This window comes from Myxocyprinus asiaticus, chromosome 3, assembly GCF_019703515.2.
Source record: "Myxocyprinus asiaticus isolate MX2 ecotype Aquarium Trade chromosome 3, UBuf_Myxa_2, whole genome shotgun sequence".
In the NCBI taxonomy this organism is placed as follows: domain Eukaryota; kingdom Metazoa; phylum Chordata; class Actinopteri; order Cypriniformes; family Catostomidae; genus Myxocyprinus; species Myxocyprinus asiaticus.
Window position 1 is genome coordinate 53,804,562 of NC_059346.1, and position 26,982 is coordinate 53,831,543.

The following is a 26,982-nucleotide window of genomic DNA, read 5'->3' on the forward strand; positions in this document are numbered from 1 at the left end:
GCCAGTTGTTTTCCTATCTGCATATACTATATTTGTGTTAATGTACAGTACTGTAAAGTGAGGATTTCTTAAAAGAATAATGACATAAATAGTTTTCATTAATCAATTACTGTCACACAAAGTCCAGTAAACAAATAAAGAGCTAAATCAATATTTGGTGTGAACACTTTTGCCTTCAAAACAGCACCAATTCTCCTACTTACACCTGGACACAGTTTTTCTTGGTTGTTGGCAGATAGGATGTTCCAAGCTTCTTGGAGAATTCGCCACAGTTCTTTTATTTATTTAGACTGTCTCAGTTACTTCTGTCTCTTCGTGTAATCCCAGACTGACTCTGTTCAGTGGGGGGCTCTGTGGGGGAAATGCCATCTGTTGCAGGGTTCCCTGTTCTTCTATTCTATTCTATTTGCAAAAGGAATGTTTGGGAGTATAAAATGTATATTTCCTATTGACACACTAAAGTAACAGATATAAATAACCATTTTAAGACAAATGTTTTTGTGAAACATCTTATGTGCCTAAGACTTTTGCACAGTACTTTATATTGACTTCATGTTGTCCATGACAAATGCTAAGGATCTGGTGGAATAGTGGACAATCTGCTTCCTGTCATGCATCACCCTGCAAGCCGAGTGTCCTCATTAATATACTGTAGATCCTTCTGCCATGGCATTCTATTAACTTTTAATGATCAAATGAAATGAAGCATTATGGGTCCCGATTATAGAGTAGGCTAAGGACAGAAACCGCAGATGTTAAACTTGGCCAACACATTGCAGTCACAGGCCTGTTACTAGGACTGGGTAAAAATGTATTGATTTACCGATGCATCGCAATCCTCATTTGAGCAACATCAATTCTTAAATCCCAAGATCTATCTTTTATGTGCTACTCTCTAATGTCATCACTCATTTATGAGACCAGATTTCGCTCTATGCAACTAAAAATGTCTGGGATGAGCCACTGGCTGGTAAATGTTCAGATTTCACTCCCCAGTGATTGTGTAGTGTAGTGGTGAAGAAGTTCAGCATCCTTTCACTGTGTGTTGAGAGATTAAAAGTTTGGTTTGGCTCGTTCCGTGTAATGTGTGTCCAAAGACAAGATCCACACAACCTATTTGTCGTTGAGTAATGTCTCTTTTAATACACTTTCTTTTCTTAACACTCAGGTGTTGATCAAAAACAAAAAAACAAACATTTCATTCTAATCACGAATAGCACGGATGGGATAAAGAAGCCATTCGAATCCTCTCTCGTTAATATGTGCTCATTAAATACAGTACCGATTTTTAGCCAGTGCTCTACAAATCAGTGTAAATACTTTTAAATAGTATAAATTATATATTAAACATTAAACATGGAACAAAATCTATTATATGCAGTATAATATATTTATTGATGGAATACATGGATTTGTTAAGTTTTAATCAGCCGCAACATTAAAACCACCTGCCTAATATTGTGTAGGTCCCCCTCGTGCCGTCGAGCAGTTATCTGAGTTACCGTAGACTTTGTCAGTTCGAACCAGTCTGGCCATTCTCTGTTGACCTCTCTCATCAACAAGTCATTTCTGTACACAGAACTGCCACTCACTGGATGTTTTTTGTTTTTGGAACCATTCTGAGTAAACTCTAGAGACTGTTGTGCGTGAAAGTCCCAGGAGATCAGCAGTTACAGAAATACACAAACCAGTCCATCTGGCACCAACAATCATCCATGCGATTATCTAATCAGCCAGTCGTGTGGCAGCAGTGCAGTGCATAAAATAATGCAGATACGGGTCAGGAGCTTCAGTTAATGTTCACATCAACCATCAGAATGAGGAAACATTTTTATCTCAGTGACTACAACAGTGGCATGATTGTTGGTGCCAGATGGGCTGGTTTGAGTATTTCTGTAACTGCTGATCTCCTGAGATTTTTTCACACAACAGTTTGAAATATGTTCTTTGATCGTAATCTTGACCAACCATTCTGGATATTTCGGTCTTTCCCCATTCAAGTAGGTAGAAGCTATATTTTTATGCCGCTCGTGTCCACAGAAAATAGCTACCCGGGAGTGTTCCAACCTCCGAGTGGACTGACTTGCCTTGAAAGGGACTTTGTCGTGACCCACCAGCTGAGAACCACTGATCTAAACAGGATGCTCAATGCACAATTGTACTTTGCTAATTGCCATTGGATGTTGGCAGGTACATGAAATCAATCAAATGTGCTTTCTGGTTATATAACCAAATGAAATTAATGTTTTTGGACATGGAGATTATGTGGAGCAGATTGGAGCCATAAGCTGGTTGCTATCCTTGCCTGATGTCTATTCACATGCACTGTCAGTGGGAGGGTACGGTCAGCACAGAGAGAGAGGGAGGGCTTCTATAGCTGTTTGGATCTGGTACGGTCTCCTAATGAGTGCCCAGATGCTCATTCTAGGACACTGGAGTGGCCTCTTCCCTTTAATTGCATTAGCCAAGCTTTCCACCCAAATTTCATTTATTTGCACACTGGACACTTTCCAGCTGAGATTACTTGTTTGCAACTGCTGGCTGTTGCTTGGATCCAACATAGTGGTTTGGTCCAGGGCCAGTATGTCTGATATTAAGGTATCGGAACCATGAATCAGATATTAAGAGGGAGAAAGCTCATAAAGCTAAACAACTAGATTTCTACATCCTGAAGAAAATGTAAGTAAATATTGCTATTGCTATATTCAACCTCACAATGCTGTATTGATATTTAAACGCCAATAATCAATATTTTAAGTATTTGGGAGAAATAGGAGATTGAGCAGGAATTATAGAATTATTTTTGTTCATCCAAAATGCTAAATCAATATGAGCTTAAAAAAATTGCTCCGAGTTTCAATGCAGGTAAAAAAGAACAAGTGAACAATATATTGCAATATATAACAGTTAACATTAACATAAAGGATCATTATATTGGGGGCCTGGGTAGCTCAGTGGTAAACACGCTGGCTACCACCCCTGGGGTTCGCTAGTTCGAATCCCTGGGCGTGCTGAGTGACTCCAGCCAGGTCTCCTAAGCAACCAAATTGGCCCGGTTGCTAGGGAGGGTAGAGTCACATGGGGTAACCTCCTCATGGTCACTATAATGCGGTTCGTTCTCGGTGGGGCGCATGGTGAGTTGAGCGTGGTTGTCGCGGTGGATGGCATGAAGCCTCCACACACGCTATGTCTCCGTGGCAGTGCGCTCAACAAGCCACGTGATAAGATGTGCGGGTTGACAATCTCAGACGTGGAGGCAACTGGGATTTGTCCTCCACCACCCGGACTGAGGCGAATCACTATGCGACCACGAGGACTTAAAAGCACATTGGGAATTGGGAGAAAAAAAAAAAAAAAAAAGGATCATTATATTATCATGACCCAGATATCAATATAATATCGTATCTCGAGGTCCCTGATTCTGACCCCTAATGTGAGTGGTGCTTGCTAATGCATTGCTATGCGGTTGCTAGGGTGCTTTGAGTAGTTGCTAGGCTAATAGAATGCAACAGTGCCTGCCCACTTTTTCAGCCGTCTTGGTTCCGGAAGTATTTTTTTCATACATTTTTCCATTGGGATTTCATAAAATCCTTAATAAAAAGAGTTCTAAGCCATGAACCAAACCAACCAGCTCAGAGGTGAATCACAACGTTACAAACTTTGATTTGAAGCAAAAAATATTTGAAAATCAGACAAAAAGACAAACGTACAAGACTGTGTATTTAGTGTCTTTAATGAGGGAATGAACCACAATACCACGAAACACTGAGGAAAACCGAATAAAAAATTATGGAAATATATAAAACTGTTGATTTTAGGTTGTTGATTATAAGGATCAGTTTAAAAAAAAATTACGTGTTAATTTACATTAAATTACTGGTAGCACAGATGCCAGTACATTACTGTTAAAAAAAATCGTATGGTACTGTTATTATAATTTAGCCAACAACAACGCATTGTTTATTACATACAGTACGCTTACTGTTGTTTCTCTAATGCAATGTAGTACTGTTTTATATGAACCACTGTCAAATTACAGACGGCTTCTGTTTAAATACCACTTTACTGTGTTTTACCTCAGATGAAATGCTCATTCCTGTGTCTGTAATGATTGCGGCGTCTTTGCGCACGTTACTTTGAACGCTTTATTTATTTAGTTATTGAACAAGATAAAAGATTTACAATTCATTTCATGTTGTTCTTTAATGCACACCACTTAATTGTTGCCCATATAAATGAGAAACAAATGATTATCTTTCTTCTGGTTGGTCGATATAACAGAAAAGGCTAAAAAGGAAGGAGCATAAGCAAATAATATTTGATTTCAATAGATATTACGAGAGTATAAGTTGGTTCACCAGCGCCAGAATGAGTTTTGAAGTGGGGGGGCAGCAAACTGGGCTGGCTGTGATGTCATCACAACAACATTCCGCAGTCAATATGGCCAAGTTATATATAAAAAATAAATAAAAACATTTTAAATAATATAGCCAATTTATACCAGACCAGCTTCCAAGATTGTCAAAATCACGGTGACTGACTAGCTATTTATCTACATACACAAGTGGTGTAGCCAAGGGTGGGCCTGGGCCACCCAGAACGTTAGAGGTTATTCTGTGACTTCAAATATATATTTAAAAAATAATTTTAAAAATGAATAAATTCTGATTTCTAGAAGTGTAAAAGAACTGTTTGAATGCACCTATTCTCTATTGTTAAGGAACATTTTGGGGGAAAAAAATGTGTGGCCTAAAACTTTGCCCATCCATTTTTGTTGAGGCCCATCCAAAAGTAATTTCCTAGCAACGCCCTTGACGTACACAGTTCAAATGTTGACGTAATCTAACTAAAGAGATTAAAATCTGCTTCTGCACTGAAATAAGGAGAGACTGGCATGTAGTTGTCATTGCACAGTTCACACATTCCTTTGATGAGGCAGCTGTCTTCGGTTTTGGATACTTCTGGAACACTGTATTGGTTCATCTGCGTGTTCTTGTGCATGTGTCCCTCTATTTATGTGTCTATAAAATCGTTTGACTGTCATTTTATTGTTTGTGTCTGCATTTAACAATGTTGCACAAGCATAATATGCCCTGTGTTTATACCTTTTTAAAGTAGCATATTGCATTTGACATTGTGTGACTTGAAGAGTTAAGGGTTAAAGTTATTTCCACATCCCCAGTAATAGGATACAAAGCAATATTTGTTCATTATCCTACTTTGTCTAATACTGCTGACTTTATGACTGATCTTCAATATCAGTCTTGTCTTACTGTGAATTAAGTCAAATTTCCCTCTTGAAAGAAGAATAACATGACACCCACACCGTTATTTTACTTGATAAGCTTGATAACATTGTGCAAACAGTATATGGTCATTCTACGACTATAAGTCATTTAAGTCATATCATGCAAGTTTATAACTACTTACATAAACATCTGGACTTGTGTGTAATGGAACATATCCTTATGGTTCAACACGTATCTACAAACAACATAGAATGGCAGTGACAGTCAGTGTGCCCTCATGAAGTTTCATTCATTTATGGCTTTTTTTTATTCAGGTTCTGGGCTTTTGTAGATCAGTGGTTAGATGGACCGATCAGATGTCTGCGTTGTTTCACTTTTCTTGGTGCAAATGTCAAAATGACACATATACCTATTTAAATCAGTGGCGAATTCTCAGGGCCAGCAAAGCCTTCTCTGCTGGCCTAACATGCCAAGTAAATAAATATTTCATTCTCAATCACCTTTTTGCCTATGTATTTTTAATCGCTTTCCACTCTTAATTAATCTACAAACAAATAGAGAAAAACAAAAAGTTTGTCCAGTCAGAATTTATTTCTTGATTCTTACAAGCAAAGTGTGACAACTGTTTCACAAATCACATGCCCTAAGTGTGTGAGTTTGAGCTCCACCCCGTCAGGCCTTCAGAATTTCCACAGAATCCCTCAACAGTGCAAATGAACAGGCAACTAAAGTCAGATTGTCAGATTCATAAGCCAATCAGATTTATTTATTTATTCTTGTGGGTGTGGTCTTTAGGATATGTCCCGGTCGAGGCCTTCTGGCTGGCCTTGAGTGACGCAATCACACTTTAAGTGATGTACGTAATTTGAAAGCGAAGAGGGCAAGATCTTGCTGACGAGTCGGCTGTCATCACTGCTGGTATTGCCGTTGAGAAAGAGATCCTTATGGATTTAAAAACACGAGATGTTTTGCTTGACCGTGTGATTGCTTAATTTATTAAACAGGAAAGGAGGACTAATTTTCACTTCAAGCATATTGGTAAGTGCTTTTTGCATTGTTATAGCAACATCACGAGTTTACTTAGTGTAAATTAGGCTGCTGGAGCATTCAGTGTCAGATCAAGTTTTGAAAAATAGTGCTGCGTTCCATTCAACTCGGAAAGTCGGATTTTACAACTTCCTACTAGGAAAAGTGCAATGGAATGCATCTTGAAGTCAGAATTACAACTTGTAGGCTTGTGCAGAAATTCTCAACTCCGATTTCACCGAGACGCAGGGGCATGATGTCACACAAACATGTCGACACTCAGGGAGATATACAAAGTAAGTGATAAACATTCACTTTATTATGTAATATCGATAAATGTGTTTGTTTCCACATTACATGATATTAAAGCTTGTTTAACAAACACCTGCTGCAGAAACAGGTGTATAAAACATTATAATCTCTTTTGATAATCGTACACCTAAAGCAAAATGCTAGCGCTGCAGCATTGTCTATAAGTTGGGTTGCTAGGAGACTTCTTTAATGAGAGTCAAACGCCTGCTAAGCTAACGGGAGCGTTGCAGTTTCGAATATCGGGGAATGGAATGCATTTATCGGAGATATCAAGTAGGAATATCCCACATACAACTTGAATGAAAGCAGCATAACCGTGTACCCTGACGAAACGAAATTTATTACAAGCAACATTTAAATTGCAAATAATATTAGATAGATTTTTCCAGGTATTATAGACCTCCTTAGTAGATTCATGTGAAAAAGTATTGTCTGTTCAGGAGACATTCATTTCACAAAACAATCATACTGCAGTTAAAATTAGGCTTGCTTGAGCATTAAGTGTCGTTTCAAGTTCTGGCTTTCGTGCGTGGACGTGTTTTTAAAATGTCAGTTGGTATTACTAGTTAGCTGCGACATAACGTATGATGCCCAAAGGCATAGTGTGTCTTATTCATTGTGAAACTGTGTTTTCTTAATGGCATGAATCACACTAAAGGCCTAGACTTTAAATGCACGGCCCGCCACTGATTTAAATGAATATCATATGCTAAAACTGCATCTAATTATAGTCCTTACCAGGAACATACTTTAACGTCTGTTGTTGTTTATGCTTGAGGACTTGCTTGGCTGTTGTCATTGCATAATTAATGAGGTACATCTGTGCAGGTTTTGGGGACTGTTTGGGGGTGTTATTAATTAACATTTTAAAGTTATTGGGGGTTATAGTTATGTTTTAAGTTCCGTTTAATGTTAATTATGTCGTTTTATGTTATTAAATGTTTTGTTTTTTTTTGTTTTTTTTTACCGTGGGTGAGATTAGTGTTCCTTTGATTTAGGTGTGATACTGTTTGACATAGAAATATTGAATATAAAGTTTTGTTAAGCTCTGAATAAAGTGAATCACCTGATTTGGTAAATTATTCTGCATTTTGAAGCACTCATATCACCACACACTGGTGATACCTGCTGGTGAAATCACATGACTTGATCAGTGTGATGAATGCTTAGAAGCATTGGAATTGTAACAAATTGATTGTTTAGGTTTCAAAACTTTATTAAATGTCTTTCTTATGCGCCCATCACCTGTTAAAGTTTCCAGTTGCCTGACCTTTGGATTGCCTTAGGGAGACATCAGTTTGATCATTATTGCCTATCAAGAATAGTAAAGCAATGTCTCAAAGCAGCTTGTAGTCAGTAATTTTCAGTCCTTATTAAAGCGTGCACCAGAAGTGTGTATATTTTGATGTCAGCCAAAGTTCTGTTGAGGTGTAGGCAGAAAGTTGGGGTCCCGGTTCCACCACCCCTGAGTTGGTTTGACTCCTGTGATGTGCATCAAAGTCTTTCTAGCAAGTCTAGCAGCCATCTTTAGAATGCTCTCGGGAGGCTATTTCCAGTAATGCAAGTGCAGCTCCTATCTACCTGAATGGGGGAACACCGAAATCTCAAAAATGGTTAGTCAAGATTACGATCAAAGAACATTTTTCAAATCAGCAATAAAATCTGACAATACTGGTTTCATAAATTGTGATTCTTTACCTCATATTACGCTAAAACACACAATTTTCCCAGCTTGTATAGCTAATGCACATGCGAGTTGATTGACAGGTGATGTCTGTATCTAAAAAGTGATTGGCTCTTTTAACTGTAAGGCGGGACTTCCTTTCTACATCCGTTGACCGTTGGGTGCTAAAGTGTCTTGGTTGAGCATTCCAATTTCTCCCATTCATTTAAATAGAAGTGACCCATCTCTGCTAAATAGTCTCTGTGTATGTCCAAACATAGCTGATATCCACACAATCCATTTGCATTGAACAACGTCTCCTTTTATGTCCTTTGTGTTCTTTACAGTTAGTTTCTCAAGAACGAAAAAAAGAAAAGAAACATGACTCACTAATCACACATGCATGGATACAGTCAAAAAATGCGCAACTCCCCTCCCCTAATTATGCTCCAAACTCCAAACACCTGTGTATAAATATTCAAAGGGGAAATTATTAATTATGTAATATATAGACTTAAATACTGAATTATGATGACTTCACTAAATAGGCTTCTACACATAATTTTGTGACAGACCGAGATAAGGGGGTAATTGAACTGTTGAGGTGTGGGTGTATGTAGATCGAAGATGGTTTCCTGTTCCGCATTTCAAAACGTTAAAAAAATTAAGATGGAGAAAGAGATTGGGAAATAAAGTTGCCAAACATGAACAAACCGTCCATGTTGTTAATTCAAGAAATTATCAAATATGTCAAAAGTCCTCTGAAATTGTTCCTGAAATGTTTTTTCCCTTCTTGATTTGTGAAAGCAAAATGCACACATTAGTCACACCAGTTTTTGTGATTCATACAGACAAATTTGACCATGGTTGTTATTTTATCCTTACGGTATACATGTATGTGGATGGGCTGACAATAAAAACTCTCTTGACTTGTATTAAAAATAAATGTAATTAAAGCTAATCCCATCACATATCATATTATTATTATACAAATGGTGAAATAAAAAATGTCTTTGTTCAGTTTTCACCAGTTAGCTCACAAGCTATCCGGGTGGTGGAGGACAAATCTCAGATGCCTCAGCGTCTGAGACCATCAATCTGCGCATCTTATCACGTGGCTTGTTGAGCGCGTAACCGCGGAGACCTAGCGCGTGTGGAGGCTCATGCTATTCTCCGCAGCATCCACGCACAACTCACCACGCACCCCACCGAGAGTGAGAACCACATTATAGCAACCATGAGAAGGTTAACCCAACGTGACACTACCCACCCTAGCAACCGGATCAATTGGTTGCTTAGGAAGCCTGACTGGAGTCACTCAGCACTCCCTGGATTCGAACTTGCGACTCCAGGTGTGGTAGTCAGCGTCTTTACTTGCTGAGCTACCCAGGCCCCATAAACAATATATTTTAAGTTTATTGCCAAATTTTCAGATAAATACAAATATTGAAGATTGCATAATTTACAGTGCGTCATGGAAGTGGGCAGTCACTGCAGAGCTTGTTTGGTGCTCTTTTTTCACCACAGTCCTCTCTCTGATTGGTGGATCTGTTCCCTTCAGGATCATGGGCAGAAATAAAGAGGACTGATGGCTTTAGTAGAAGCATATACCATCGATTAACAACCTCTGTGGTCACGATACATCTGTCTAAATCTTTATAAGTTAACATTAAAAATTAATTTGTCTATGGAGAAAATGAATGGGATTTTTACTTCCAGAAACCTACTGTTGCGCTCTATTAGCTCAAGTCAAAAGAGCCCACACCCATATCTCTCTGATATTCTGGTCCTTAGAAAACTGAGGTAATAAAAGAGGTGTGTTTGTCTAGGTGTACCAGCTGTTGTTGACATTGCAGCACCAATGTTGGACAGGCCTTGCCACCTATAGCAATAATTAACTACAGTTTGAACCCTTTCAGAGTTTACTGATTGTTTTATGTCCATATGGAGTTGCATGGCACCACAAGGAGTGACATATTATTGTGACAAGGAGGAGGGCGTGGCCGGGCCGTGAGGGTGCGCGCCTGGCGCTGAGTTGGCCAATCTGCGGGAGAGGGATAAAGGGGAGCCGGAGATGCCAGTTAGAGAGAGAGAGAGAGAGAGAGAGACGCACGTGGAGTTGTGTGTGTGCGTCAGTGTTTTATGTTGTGTTTCAGTTGGAAGTGTCTGTGTTGTAATTAAAGTTCGTTGAGTGTTCATCTGGTTCCCGCTTCCTCCTTTCCATTAGGAAGAGACGTTTTACAATTATGTTTTCTGATTGGGGTGGGGTGGAGTTATCTCAACATATTGTGGGAAATGAGCCCTACTAATTCAAGGAATCAAACTCATTTCTAAGTGAGTCATTTGCTCTTTCTCTCTTGCAGGGGAGCCACATCAGTGGTGTTCAGATGCCACCAGAAAGGCACCCAGAAGCAATATGCTGTGAAGATGCTGAAGAAAACAGTGAGTGCTCTGACATATATCTCTCCTCATGTTACCAGGCTTTCCGCTCTGCTCTTTGTTCTCCACAGTTTTGCTGGTCAGGACTTCCTTTCAGCTGTAACATCGTAAAAGACCTCACTGTTGTTTCCTTCCATTGCTCTATATCGCTCTGATGCGTGATGGGTAATAATTGCTGTCAGCCTGTCTGTTGTCAGCGTAGTACTGTGCACCTTATACCACACCACATACATTCCATCATTTGCTATTGTATAGGGAATAGTAAGGCTATAGCCTCTAATACATATGTGATTATATTATGTTATGCTGATGCTATATAAAAGGCATTATGGGATTATGTTGTCAAGTTGCTATATATAAATGCCTTGTTGTATGTCTTTAAAAAATGAAAAAGAATAGAACAAGAATAGTAAAAAAAAAGTATTTTTTACCCTCCTATTGCGTTCGGGTCATTTTTAACCTGAGAGAGGTATATAATAATTTTTAAATACCATATCGTTTTTATAACGGGAACCAAATTTGTGACATTGTCAAGACTATCCAAATGCACATAATACATTTTTTTCATATTTTTAAATAAAATTGTTTAAGAGAAATAACCATAAAACATTTTTTTTTTACATCTTTTGCATTCACGGGTGAATTTTGTGGCTTTACACATGATATTTTGTCTATTTTTTTGTAAATTTTTTCTTGTAAACACCACTTACAGTGCTTTCAAAAAGTATCCAGACATGTTGCAGCCTTATGCTAAAATGCTTTAAATTTTGTTTTTTGTTTTTACATTAATCTACACTCCATACCCCATAATGACAAAGCAAAAACCAGGTTTTTTTATAATTTTTCAAATTGATTAAAAAGAAAAAACTGAAATATCACATTGACGTAAGTATTCAGACCCTTTGCCATGACACTTGAAATTTAGCTCAGGTGCATCCCATTTCTCTGGATCATCTTTGAGATGTTTCTACACTTTGATTGGAGTCCACCCGTGGCAAATTCAATTGACTGGACATGATTTGTAAAGGCTCACACCTGTCTATATAAGGTCTCACAGCTGAAAATGCATATCAAAGGAACTGCCTGCAGAGCTCAGAGACAGGATTGTGTCGAGGCACAGATCTGGGGTTCCCAAAAGCACATAATTCTTAAATGGAAGAACTTTGGAACAACCAGGACTCTTCCTAGAGCTGGCCGCCTGGCCAAAGTGAGCAATCGGAGGGGAGGGGCCATGGGAAGAGAGGTGACCAAGAAACCGATGGTCACTCTGGTTGAGCCCCAGAGATCATGTGTGGAGATGGGAGAAACTTGCAGAAGGACAACCAACACTGCAGCATTCCACCGATCTGGGCTTTATGGCAGAGTGGCCAGATGGAAGCCTCTCCTCAGCGCACGACACATAAAAAAGCACCTAAAGGACTCCTTGACTGTGAGAAACAAGATTCTCTGGTCTGATGAAACGAAGATTGAACTGGTTGGCCTCAATTCCAAGCGTCATGTCTGGAGGTAACCAGTCACCACTCATCACCTGCGCAATACCATCCCAACGGTGAAGCATGGTGGTGGTAGCCTCATGCTGTGGGGGTGTTTTTCAGTGGCAGGGACTGGGGGACTGGTCAGGGTTGAAGGAAAGGTGAATGCAGCAAAATACAGAGATATCCTTAATGAAAACTTGGTCCAGAGCACTCAGGGGTGACTGGGCTGAAAGTTCACCTTCCAACAGGACAATGACCCTAAGCACACAGCCAAGACAATGAAACAGTGGCTTAGGGACAACTCTGTGAATGTCCTTGAGTGGCCCAGCCAGAGCCCAGACTTGAACCCAGTCAAACATCTCTGGAGAGACCTGAAAATGGCTGTCCACCGACGGTCCCCATCCAACCTGGCAGAGCTTGAGAAGATCTGCAGAGAAAAATGGCAGAAAATCCCCAAATCCAGGTGTGCAAAGCTTATCGCATCATACCCAAAAAAACTTGAGGCTGTAATCGCTGCCAAAGGTGCTTCAGGTAAGTACTGAGTTAAGGGTCTGAATACTTATATAAAAATTTCAGTTTTTCTTTTTAATAAATTTGCAAAGTTATCAAAAATCTGGTTTTTGCTTTGTCATTATGGGGTATGGAGTGTAGATTGATGTGAAAAAAAATTATAATTTTAAGCATTTTAACATAACACTGCAACATACAAAATGTGAAAAAATGAAGGGGTCTGTATACTTTCTGAATGCACTGTACATTTTGCCTCTTTCCCAAAGTCTCTAGCACACTTTTTTGTCTCTCACTGGGACTGCATCTTGTTTACAGACATGCACACAATAATACACACTAGGGATGGGCATGAGTACTCGAGGACTCTGACATGGCATCAATGATCGATCATGAAAACGATGATCGATAGTGATCACGCATGATGTGACTTTTCACTTAATTCGAAATCCAGTGACAGTTACCTGAAAACTAAACACACAAACAAAGAGGGAGCTTATTTTAAATTTTGAGATTGATTACGTTGTGGTTTTGAGGGGTTCATTGATTGTTAGAAACGTCAAGTTTTAGATGAAAACCATTGGGTTATGAATGATTTATAAGCTTGAATTCCACCGAATGCAAAAGGTATGCAGATTCTGAACGCAATAGTAGAGTTAAGTTTACTGTGCTGCTTTTACAAAAGTAAAATGTTTTCTTTGCTGTTGTGGTATTTTTAACTAATAATATATACTGTAAATTGCTTCAATATGTTTTAGATAACATGCAGCGATTGCACAGCTACAATCCTGCTTTGTATGAAAAATCATGAAAGCTTAGTATTTAAAGGGATAGTTCACCCAAAAAGGAAAATTCTGTCATCATTTATTCATTTATGATACAATCTGTCATCGTGTCATTTTTAAACCTGTATGACTTTCTTTTTAAAAGGAGAAATTTTAAAGAATGTACTGGTCACTCTTTTCCATGCAGTTACAATGAATGGGGACTACACTGCAAAAAATCACTATTTCTTTTTTCTTTTTTTCCCAGTAAAAATATCTAAAAATCCTTAAAATAAGAAAAAATGACTTGAGAAGCAGAATGACATAAGATGTTTTGTCTTGTTTCAAAGAAATCTAACAAAATTGAGTAGCGTTTATGCTTATAACAAGATAAAACTTAGCTAATGTGGTAAGAAATTTGTGTTTTTGTTTTTTTAGCCCATTGGCAAATAGTTTATTCTTGTTTTAAGTATAAACCCCACAAAATATCTTATTTCACTCTCTTTCTCAAGTATTTTTTTCTTGTTTTAAGGATGTTTAACATGGTCTGAAATTAACACCCACCAAGCACCAAATGAGGGTAAATTTTCTGTTTGGCTGGTGTATTTCGCGGTGTCAAACGCCACTTTGGCGGGCCCTTTTTTTCAGTTTGTGTCAGCTTGAAAAATAATGGAACATGTTCCAGTTTTGTCATCAAGGGGGTTCAGTCAGTAAGTTCAGTCAGTTGCAGGTGTTTACATGGAACGGCTCTCATTAGCTAGTCCCGCTGCTCATCAAAATTCTCAGTTAGCAGTAGGGATACCGCGCTCATGTACTTGTATGTGTGGAGCTGGTGTTGTGCTGAAGCCAGCTGCTCTTATGAGCTCCTTGGCTCACACTCACGCGCTCTGTTTGTAGCAGATCACTGCGAGCAGAGCGCTAATTCACTTCATACAGACTACATATTTATTTAATTATATAGCAGCCATTTGCAGTTTAATAATCACTTTGAGTCACATAGTGACCAGCTTTTCCGGAGGTGAAAACTTCTGTACGGTGTGTCTACAGCATTTACACACTGCTGTCATGCGTAACTGACCTATTAGAAAACGTATACTGTGCTGATTAATTATGCAGAAAATATTAAACATGAGCATATACTCTATCTGTGATGATTAGAAGAAATTGATTGGAATATCTAGCTAAATACAACATAACTGGTGGCATTAACAAGCCTGTAATCTTATTTTACTCTTGAATTAAAAACACGGACAATCCCTTCACATTATGTAATTTTAAGTTCCGAAACGCGGGGCTCAACACAATTTCTTGCACTCACTCTGCTCAAATTATAATCAAATGCTGCTCGTTCGTCTTTTTCATGGGTAAATAAACATTCGAAAGCATAAAGAACTTGAGAAAAACATGCATCAGTCCAAACACAACAGCCAGCATTAGCTGAAGTTTTGAAATATGGAAGCCGAGGAGTGCCAATTAAAAAATAATAAAGGAATAAATAATCAATCTATTAAATTGAAAATAAAAATGTGAATAAATAAACCAATTTGTAAATGGACAAATAAATAGACACATTTAAATGTGTTTATTTCATTTCTGTTTAACATTTTTATTATATTTAGCAACAAAAAACACATTTTTAAGTAGTTTTTAATGCACCTTTTAAAGTGCATTTTAAAAAAGCATTTGGCAATTGCTTTTCTTTAATTTATTTGCCAATTGCTTTTCATGATTGTTTGACATTTCCTTTTCTTTTTCCATTTGCCAATCCATACCTGCTGAAGCCGAGGTGTGACAATTAAAAATAATTAATCAATCTATTAAGTTGAAAATAAAAACGTGAATAAACCAATTTATAAATGGGCAAATAAATAGACACATTTAAATGTGCCTATTTAATTCACATTTAAATATGTAATTATATTTAACAAATAAATTGTGCATTAATAAATCGTGAATTTAATTCATGTTTAAAATGCAATTAAATGTAACAATAAAATAGCACATTAATAAGTCATTTTTAAATGCACCTTTTAATTAGCATTTTAAAAAAGCATTTGGCAATTGCTTTTCTTCATTCATTTGCCGATTGCTTTTCTCCGTCTTTTCTTTTTTGTTTTACTTTGGCTTTTCTTTTTCCATTTGACAATCGAGTTTAAAAATGTAATTGGACAGTTGACATGTGGGAGCATCCAATGAACTTTCGACTCAGTTTTAAGACACACCCCCTCTCCTATGTCCCACTCAAAGGAGATGTAAGACGGTCTGTCATTGGACAGCTATTGATAGAGGTTTATGTGGTCTATGTTCAACATTACATAAATTCTTAACTAATTTCCTTACTTGGAAATGCTGCTTTTCATCTTGTTGAAAGAATTGTCGTGGCTTTTTCTTAACCTGCGGATACCACGTGAAGATTTCGTCTTATTATGTGTGACTTATTACTTTGAACTTGCCCATAAAACGCATTGTTGGTGCTTCTCTTCTCACCTTTCTGATCCTTTATATAAAACCAAGACAAACAAATTAATCGTGGAAGTTGTCATCTTTATGTTTGGCCAGTTTTACACATTAATCGCGGTGTCATGAAAAATGTCGAGCTGAGTAACCCGTTGACCACAGCACCTGACAGCACTCCCGCCTCACCTAATTTTGCGGAGAAAGAGAGTGTGCCTATCAAATTATATTGTTTTGAGCGCAACGGCATGGAAGAGTGCTCTGAACAGAGCACTTTTTTAATTGGCACTCCTCTGCTTCCATAGTGAAACGCAACCAACATCCAGTTCAGAGGTTGCGCTAGAAAAAATATTTTTAGAGTTGTAAAATTTCCGTCGTGGTCTATTTTTATCCATCATACTTGTTTTAATTGTATAAGTACTACATTCAGGGGTGTAGCATCCATTATAATGGCAAATACATGACAGTGGCTTAATGGTATTTTTGACTCCCCAAGCACAAATCTGGTGAAACCAAGAAATTCTTGGGTGAAAATAGCTACCTGTCAGTCAACCACTGAGCTAAAACAAGATTTTTAAACTTTACTGGTACGTCCGGCTTTTAAATGAAAATGAAATAACCGTCCGATCGGAAAATGCACAGGTTCACGGAACTTTTTCAATGTGACTGATAGCCTGTAACAATAAAGTAACAGATGAGAAGCACACGCATCTCTGAAGCTCTAATGCAGGTACTCCTCTAAAATAACTGACAATTCTGCTCTAAACACAGGCTAACAGGTAATCTACGCCCTTGTAAATTTTCGGTTAACGCAACCCCTGAGTTCAGACACTGGGTGAAGGGCTCAAGTGACATATGAATCAGTTGGAGCTGACTGAATTAATTGATCACTCCAAATAAACCAAGATCTGTTACTGTTATGTGTACTAAAGGCTCATGAGACCCATGAGAGTTACTTACTGGTCGTTCATATGACAACATGTAGTTTAAAATGTAAATTTAGTTTTGTTGTAATAAGTGAATAATATGAAAAATAATTCTAAATGGACTATCTGGCAATTAAATATTTCATAAATAATAAAACAATAAAATTCTTTTAAAAAGCAGTTCACTTTTAAACATGCTTACAGTATTGTTTATTTGTCTCTCATGTCTGCAAAATCCACTTGTGATATGCAATAAAAATAAATAATAAAAAAAATAAAAAAAATGTCCAGTAAGAAATCCAACTGGCTGGTAAATGTATTCATCTACCAGCCACCTTGGATGGTGGGCTAAAAGGTTAATTTCGGACCCTGATGTTTAGATATTTTTACCAGAAATTAAGGCAAAAATACTCAGGAAGAATGATTTTTCTTGTGGAAAATTTGAGCTTTCAAGCTTCAAAAAGGATTGGGCTATTAACTTGAGAATCACTGAGACTGGATCATTGAGTCAGTAAGTTGAACTCAACCAGGTCTTGTGAAGTGGATCAACCGATTAATTTAAAAATCAGACTCATGATTGGTTCACATATTAGAGATCACTACTTCTCTCAACAACTTTGGTGAGCACACGAAGAAGAGCTATTTTAAGTTTTACATTTCTAAATGCTAAATGACTTCATAAGACTTGGAATATAACGCACGATTCATATGGACCACTTTTATTGTAATTTTATGGTGCTTTTGCATACTTTTTTAAACTTGAAAACTCCAGTCCTCATTCATTGTAATTGCATGGAAAAGAGCAACCAGTACATTCCTCAAACGTTCTCAGTTTGTGTTCCATGAACGAAAAAAGTCATACAAGTTTTTGATTAGGGAATGTTGACAGGATATTCATTTTTGGTGAACTATTCCTTTAAATTCACAGTTGTTGGACATCTTAAATGCATAAAAGTGCTTGATTGACTTTCTTTTCTTATATAAGACAAAGTTTTCCACTCTGCGGTGAGTTGATGTTGCTACTCCACGTTTCCTGAATGTAATGGCTTCATAATTGTGCATCTTGTTCACTTTGTCCTCAGGCAATGACTTTGCTTGTTCTCGCAGGTTGACAAGAAGATTGTACGAACGGAGATAGGTGTATTACTGCGCCTCTCTCATCCAAATATAGTAAGTCTGAATGGATAAATGCTATGTATGAGTTGTCTACTTTGGTCCTGTGGCAGTTGTAATGTTTCAGGGCCTAAAATATGCATAAAACTACCAGAACACTCACATTTAGATATTCATCCTGTCTTGTACCTGTACCACTGTCTGAGTTTGATTTAGCATGGTCTGGTTATGCAAATGTTAGTCAGACATTAAAGCTGCTGTATACTAGCATAGTGGAATATCAGTGATTAATCATGCAATGTTTTTAAATTCCTCCAGTGAAATGTTCTCTTTTCGCATGCCGTTCTCTGTCAGATCAAACTGAAGGAGATCTTCGAGACCCCTGTGGAGATTAGCCTCGTGTTAGAACTTGTTACTGGCGGAGAATTATTTGACAGGTCAGTTCACCAAGGAGGTAAAGTGCTACATGCTAATTATGGTTGATTAAGTTGTGAACTCCACTCTGTGCACTGACATGTTTTCCAGAATTGTAACTAGGGGTGGCTGATTAGGCAAGCATTACTATGATTATTGATAATAATCAGGGTTAGAGGTTTTTCAGAAAAATGAAAGGAATATTCCGGGTACAATACAAATAAAGCTCAATTGACAGCATTTGTGACATAGTGTTGATTACCACAAAAATTTATTTTGCCCCTATTTTTCTTAAAACAAAAAAACAAAATCTGGGTAACAGTGAGGCACTTACAATGGAAGTGAATGGGGACAAACTGTAAACATTAAAATACTCACTGTTTCAAAAGTATAACAACAAGATGTAAACAATATGCATGTAAACTTGATTTAAGTGTGACAAAATCGCTTACTAACCTTTTCTGTGTAAAGTTATATCCAGTTTTACAAGTTTGTTGCCATAATGATGTAATCTCAACAAACCCAAAAACCCTAAAATGACTGTAAAAATGATGATTTAAACAAATTTACAGCTCAAATAATACACAAGTTTAACAGAAGGATTAATGTAGGTGCTTTTAGAAAGTTTCACATTTCTGCCTTTAAATCCTCCAAAAATTGGCCCCATTCACTTCCATTGGAAGTCCCTCACTGTAACATCTATGTTTGTCTGTCAGGCAGTAAAACGGGCGACAAAATCACATTCACAGTCTTATTTTGAAAGAGGGGCCTGAGCCATATCTGAAAAATCTCACCAAAACACGCCAAGGTCAATTGTTTTTGTGGATAGAGTTAATTAGACACATTTTTACAGGTATAAATCTTTGATACAAGTACATGTATACATGCCATAAAATCAGTGGACATGCTGTAATTAACAGTTGGACAAAACCTTCTCATGCGGTTTCGTTTTTAACACTGGTTCCGATGACAGTGGGTGAGTGTTTTTGGGTGAGTCAAAGAGAGACGGCAACTTGCCTGTATCTCTCCCACACCTGGCTCACCGCTTGCGGGTGAAGTCTCCATTCTCCATACAGTAAATCTGCTCCCGTGTTTATTATGCCTGTGACATGTGTTGTGCGTAATGAATAAGCGTGCAAATGAATAAGCGTGCACTGCTCCATGCAATCAGTTTCTGTGCTAGGATGTGCAGCCGAGTCGAGTGTGTACCTCCTGGATATTTATATATGCCAATTTTAGCAACAGGAAGTGTGGAAAAACATTAGTGAAGTATTAGGAAGTTAAAAAAAAAAAATGGATACTGCATTAATTGTGTTCATTTTTTTGTACACATTAAACGGTCATCTATTAATCACAGAAATCAATGTGTAAAATTTCCCAGGTCTAATACATTTAGATATTAATATATAGTCTATTTTTTAAGACCATTAATATTTTTTGCATTGTGACATTTTTTATATGACAATTTAGTATTTTTTCCACCAAAATTTTCATTACCGTATTACTTTGAATTGTATTACTTCCTCAGTTGCAATTCTGATTAATATAAAATTCAAAAAGTTTTTTTTTTGTAGATTTCAACCAGCATAAATTGAAGGCAGAACAACAAATACTAACATGACGCTTTACAACTAAATAATATATATATATATATATATATATATATATATATATATATATATATATATATATATATATATATATTATTATTATTATTATTATTATTATTATTATTATTATTATTATTTTTTTTTATTTATTTTTTTTTTTTTTTGCATTAAAGGGATAGTTCACCCAAATATCATCATCATCATTTATTCACCCTCATGCCATCCCAGATGTGTATGACTTTCTTTCTTCTGCTGAACACAAATGAAGATTTTTAGAAGAATATCTTAGCTCTGTAGGTCCAAACAATGTTGATCAAAATTTTGAATTTCCAAAATGCACATAAACGCAGCATTAAAATAATCCATACGCCTCCAGTGGTTAAATCCATGTCTTCAGAAGAGATATGATAGGTGTGGGTGAGGAAACGAGTCAATATTTAAGTCCTTTTTTACTGTAAATCTCCACTTTTACTTTGACATTCTTTTTCTTTATTTTTGATTATTCGCATTCTTTGTGTATATCGTTACCTACTGGCCAGTGAGGAGAATTTATAGTAAAATTAAATATTGACCTGTTTCTCACCTGCACCTATCATATCTCTTCTGAAGACATGGATTTAAACCACTGAAGACTTGGATTACTTTTATGCTGCGTTTATGTGCATTTTGGAGCTTTAACATTTTGGTCAACATTCACTGACCTACAGAGCTGAAAAATTCTTCTAAATATATTTGTTTGTGTTCAGCCAAAGAAAGAAAGTCTTTGTGACAAGTCTCTAGTTCTCTTCCGGAAGGAGGAAGCATGAGCTGGTTAAACAATCCAACGTAAGGCTTTATACACACGCTTTTCAGTGACACACATAAACTAATGCTTTTCAGCAGGACAAATGCACACACACACGATCACGGCTTCATGCGTCTCTCTCTCTCTCTCTCTCTCTCTCTCTCTCTCTCTCTCTCTCTCTCTCTCTCTCTCTCACTCTCTCCTCTGGCGGTCTGGACTGCCCTTTTAACCCCCTCCAGCTCTCACTGCAACACAAAACAGCTGTTAGAGGTGATTTCCCACAGGTGTCAATCCTTACCGCTCTTCCTCTCCTGGCTTTGCTCTCCACAGACGTTGCTCGGCCATGCCCACATCACCACAGTCATACACATCTGGGATGGCATGAGGGTGAGTAAATTACGAGAGAATTTTCATTTTTGGGTGAACTATCCCTTTAAACGAAAATGAATTATTGTGGACATTGCCTCATTCAACATTCACTTTCATTGTATGGGAAAAGAGTAGCGTCAAAATTCTCTTTATTTTTCACAGAAGAAAGAAAGTCATACAGGTATGGAATGACATGAGGGTGAAACTTTTGAAAGTCATTGTGTAATACACTTCTTTTTAATCTCACTCAAGATTATATTATTTCCTGATATATTGTACAATTGTGGCGACCTGAGTCATTTTCAAAAAACAGCCTTTTTTAATGAACAATTGATGGAAGACTCTGTGCAGTGCGCTGAGGTGTGGTTGACTCACACCAAGGCTGAAAAATAATGAAGTGAAAATTTAAAAAAGGAGTCAGACAGCTTTTTTTTACACTCAATATGGAATTACACTGGAGACCAAATGGTGCCATCTCTTTTTCAGGGTGGTAGAGAAAGGCTATTACAGCGAACGAGATGCGGCTGATGCTGTTAAACAAGTGCTTGAGGCAGTTGCGGTGAGTCTTTTACATTTTCTATCTAAAAATTATTTCCCTCTTCTGGTCTTTTGCTTTTTGTGAACTAAAAGCTCCATGAAAGCTTTACACATAAAAAATAAAAGGTACTAAAGACCTCCAAAGGCATTTTGAGGAGAGGTGTGCTATTACTTTTCTTAGAAATCTAACTCAATATTTGTGCCTGACAGATGATACTATTGAAGGAGACCTGAGCCATATCTAGGGACCAGATTTATCGTTTTCACTTATACAGCCTTTTCCAGAAAATCAACTGAAATTTCGAGTTTATAAGTCATTTATGAACACGGCCTGTTCGAAAATACCAGTAAATTTAGCTCTGGCTATTTCCCTGAATGAGAAGTTGTAACATTACCAAAAAAAGAACAGTTTTGATGATATGTGTGAACAGAGTCGTAAGATTAATGGTCTTGAGGTCAAGAGATTTGTTAAAGCAAGACACACGCGCTATGTCTCTGTGGCAACGCGCTCAACAAGCCACGTGATAAGATGCGCGGGTTGATGGTCTCAGACGCGGAGGCAACTGGGATTCGTCCTCCGCCACCCGGACTGAGGTGAATCATTACGCAACCACGAGGACTTAAAAGCACATTGGGAATTGGGCATTCCAAATTGGGAGTAAAAAAAAACACAAAAAAAAACAGGTACATGCTGGGAAGTGTGGTCTGTGAGCACAAGGGAAAACTGAACAGACACTGAAGTGAACTGAAGGTGAGGGGGAAAAACATGAGGCAGTTCGTGACAGAACCCCCCCCCCCCCACCAGAGGGGCGACTCCTGGCACCCAAATATGGATGGGAAGGCAGGTAGAGACAAACTGACAAGGAAGGATCCGGAGGATGCTCAAGGTGCCAAGGGGAAGTTGGCAGATGATCAGGAGGCCTGGGAGGCGGCCAAAGGGCCAGGATAGGGTCAGGAGGCTTGGGAGGCGGCCACAGGGCAGGGATTGGGTCAGGAGGCTTAGGAGGTGATTTGGTAACAGGAGGTGGAGACTTAGGGGGTGGAGCCATAGGCAGATCCGGAGGCGGAGCAGCAGGAGTCGGGATTTGAGATTTAGGAGGTGGAGACAGTGGCGGAGCGGGCTGAGCCATAGGAGGTGGCGTTTCAGGAGAGTATGGAGTCTCAGGAGGCAAAGCGGTCAGAACCACTGGAATTGGAGTTTTTGGGAGTGAGGGCGGAGCCGTGAGAGCCTTGAGGGGCAGAGCCATGGAAGGCAGAGCCGTGAAAGGCTCGAGGGGTGGAGCCATAGAAGGCAGAGCCGTGGGAGGCTCGAGGGGCAGAGCCATGGCAGGCAGAGCTGTGGGAGGCTTGAAGGGCAGAGCCATGGGAGGTGGAGCCATGGGAGTGAAACTGTTATTAGTGGAAAGGGAACCTTTCTATTTTTCAGTATAAAGTAGTCATAAGTGGATACTGACTGCATTTTAGGGCCACAAGAGACCATTGCCATGAGGACTTTCAACCTATAAAACAGAAATTATGTTTTAAAAATATTAGGGCTGTCAATATAGTAGAATGGGCATTGGCTCATTGGCCGTGGGAGGCCTGGAGCAAGGAGCCGTGGAAAGCCTGGAGCAAGGAGCTGTGGGAGGCCTGGAGCAAGGAGCCAGTGGAGGCCTGGAGCAAGAAGCTGTGGGAGGCCTGGAGCAAGGAGCCATGGGAGGCCTGGAGCAAGGAGCCGTGGGAGGCCTGGAGCAAGGAGCCATGGGAGGCCTGGAGCAAGGAGTTGTGGGAGGCGTGGTGCAAGGAGGCGTGGAGCAAGGAGCCGCAGGAGGTCAGGAGGAAGGAGCCATTGAGGGCTGGGAGGAAGGGGCCATTGAGGGCCGGAAGGAAGGGGCCTTGGAAGTGACGGCCACCCGGGGGGCGTTCTCTGTGGGGGGAAAATTAATGTCCTCTTCCTCCTTCCCTACAGTAAAAACTGAACCACATAGTTTTAGAGCCAAGTTCACGTACTCACACAGAGTCCAGTAAGGATCTGCCTGAGGCATCTGTGCCCTTAATTCTCCATTTAGACCGGCTCTGAAGAAAGATATCAGAGTCATCATAATGCACCACATTTGACAGCTCAAGAAACTTACGGACATGATCATCCAATGGCCCTTGCGTGAGGAGGTCTGTTATTTTGAAGACATCTATATGCTAGTGGACTTTTAACGTTGACAAAATTCACTTTTAGCTGATATACACATTTAACATTTACAGTCTCTCCTGGGAAAACAAACCAAAGATATTGATCAATCATATTGCACTCACTCATTTTACCCAATGAGAAAGTCCCTCCCCCTCATACCACTTACTTAATAGTGAACAGCAAATCATGTTCATGGCTGTGATGTAAACTAAAGGCTATTCACTTTAAAAAAAAGGGATGAGCCCTTCAATAAGTCCAAGTCATGAGGACTTTCAACCTATAAAACAGAAATTAAATAATAATATTTAATAATAATTTATATTAAAAATATTAGGGCTGTCAATATAGTAGAATGACATATAAAACTACTAATAGATAAAAAGTTCTTCGTCATCAAGCACGAACATCACCATTTCAATTTCAGCCTTCTTGGTTCCGGAAGTATTTTTTTACTTTTACTTTTTTTCAAAGGAGTTTCATAAAATCCTTCATAAAAGAAAACAGATCCAGAAAGCTAGCTGCCTAAGCATCCATACAATTCTACAAAAATCCCAAGTCCGATGGGCTGGACATGTTGTCCGCATGTCAGATGAGCGCATTCCAAAGCAGCTTTTATATGGCAAGTTGTGTGAGGGCAAGCGATTCGTTGGCCATCCACGAAAACGCTTCAAGGACTCACTGAAAGTTTACCTGAAGAACTTCCACATAGATGTCATTACTTGGGAAACTCATGCTCTAGACCCTCCTTCCTGGCAAAGCAGTGTCCATGCAGGAGCCATCCCAGCAGAAAAAAAAGAATAGCTTAAGCTAAGAGAAAGTGTAAAGCATGCAAGGAAAGAGCCAACCTCACCTCTACCTCTGGACAAACACACACATACCCTATATGTGGAAAAGACATCTGTGCTTGGATCGGACTGATAAGATATCTCTGGACACTAAGGGCCCAAACATACTTCACGCAAGTACGCAAACGCAACACATGGCCAACACATGGTCCCACTGTACGTACATTACGTGCGGTTTTGCGTTGCTCTGGCGGTTACAAACCTTGGACCACAAGGGGGCGAAAGAGTTTTTTAGGCACCACAAAACCAGATGTGATGGAGTCAACATGTTGACAGTTGAGGAGTGTGCTTTTGTGTTTGCTAAAAAGTCAACAGAAAAATATGTTTGTATAATCGAACTTGTTCGGCAAGACTCTCCTCAAATTGCTGCTCCGCCATGACAGTTGTTGACTAGAAAATCTGCTGTAGCGCTCCTTGCGGCAACACTGAGAATACAGCGCATACTTGCGTTAGGTTATGAATTGCACTCATTTGACACATTTCACAAGCAACAATGTGTAAAATTGAGCTTGCGTAGCAAGGTGCGTCTGCGTTCACGTACTTACGTAGCGTAGGTTTGGGCCTTTAAGCTACTGATCGAGAAATGCCTGTGGCTGTGGCCATCCTCGCTTGCGATGGACGAACAACAAACTTATTATGTACATACGTGTTGTTGCGTTGTACTTACATTTAAAGTACCTGCATTTAATTACATCTGTAGTTACATTGTTAACCTTACCCCTAATCCTAAATCTAACCCAACACTTCCCTTAAACCTAACCCTACCCCAAACCTAACCCTAATCTAAACCCTAACCCTAACCCTAAACCTACCCGTACCTCAACCAATGTAAATGTGAATTTTACAGAATAACATGTAGTTACAAAATGAGTAAATTGTATTGTATGTATTTTAATGTTAGTACTTAGTTGTTAAAGACACCTAATATAAAGTGGGACCTTGATTACTATTGGTTTAAACTTTTTATTTATATAAGTATAGAATTATAAAATTTTAAGTGAATTGCAAAATATTCTGGTATATACAAATATATAAGTAGTTTGAGACTTTAAGGAGAACGACTCGATTATGTCATTAGCATTGTGTCATTGGCATGGGGGGAGGTTGTGGGGGGGGTCGATGCTGCACTCTTTTGCCACGATTTGTTCATTGCAGTTCCCTGATTCGTGGATCATTTCTATTCAGGATTCATGAGTAGTGCAGTTATTCACCACAAATTCCCCTAATAAACAAATTTTTTTGGTTGATGAAATTTGATGGCTTCAACAGAAGCATATACCGTTGATTAACAACCTCGGAGCCCACGGTAGGTCTGTCTTTAAAGGTTCATAAGTTAGTGTTAAAAATTAATTCCCTTTTTGGAATTTTTTGTTACACTCTATTATTGGCCATTTGCTGCCAAATTCCGCACATTTGAAAGCTCAACCAATCAATATATAGAGAAGCCAGGCTTCAGGGCGGGACAAAAATATATTGACTATGTTAACATGGACACCAGAAAGCGGCTTATGGCGAGTGAGAAAGTGGAGTATACGTTTACATGCACTGTGTTATCCGCTTACTCTTTACTTCTGCATACATGCCTCTCGGTCAGTAAACAGCTTTCTACTGTACACAGCAACATAATTTCCCCATGACGCTTGTGTAAATAACAAACATGGCATCCAAGGAAGACTATCCACTATTATTGTTGTTTCACTTTATTTCCAGGTATTGCAGAGTTGTTGCTGTTTGTTTTCTTAAACTTCTATCATGACCTGTAGCAGAATTGTGCTGCAATAGTGGGTTTTCCCTCTTATTTAAAATGCTGGGATTCCCCCAGTGTACTTGAGTGCATATATGCGGACGTGAGGGACAGTCGATATTTTTCATTAGTGTGCATCAATGTTTATAGTGTATGTGCTTTTCCCACTTTACTCACAGAAATATTGAATTCTTTAAGCTGTGTTGATTTATTGTTGGGCTCCATCCTATGATGTTTGGTATTCGGTCTGTTCACCCACATGCTCACTTTTTAAAAACCTGTTAGAACGCCGCTTAAGCATTTACGTGACCACATTAAGCCGTGTTCTCCAGGAGAAACCCAGGTGTGTTAAACCGCTTTCCCTTAATCCCTTAAATGCTGTAAAGAAATACGCATTTTCGTTTACATGAAGTTTCAGAGTGCCACTTCTGCAAAAACCCTGGAATAAACAGTTTTCTTAAGTGCATGTAAATGTGGTCATTGATCCAATAAACATTCAGATAATGTTTCCAGTGGGTCATGTGTCCAATGACTTCCATGGATAAAGAATGATATGTAAAAAATAAATTATTTTTACACACAGT

General features: G+C 38.6%; 1 protein-coding gene across 3 annotated transcripts in view; it reads left to right on the forward strand.

Annotated features, from left to right (window-relative positions):
• LOC127430794 (calcium/calmodulin-dependent protein kinase type IV-like) overlaps positions 1-26,982 on the forward strand; it is a 63,032-nt gene that overhangs the window by 11,209 nt on the left and 24,841 nt on the right. For all 3 annotated transcript variants that reach the window (XM_051680866.1, XM_051680884.1, XM_051680876.1), the window contains exons 3-6: positions 10,614-10,692; positions 17,923-17,985; positions 18,283-18,365; positions 21,592-21,664. In XM_051680866.1, the coding sequence (XP_051536826.1) occupies positions 10,614-10,692; positions 17,923-17,985; positions 18,283-18,365; positions 21,592-21,664 (298 nt within the window). The remainder of the gene's footprint in view (positions 1-10,613; positions 10,693-17,922; positions 17,986-18,282; positions 18,366-21,591; positions 21,665-26,982) is intronic.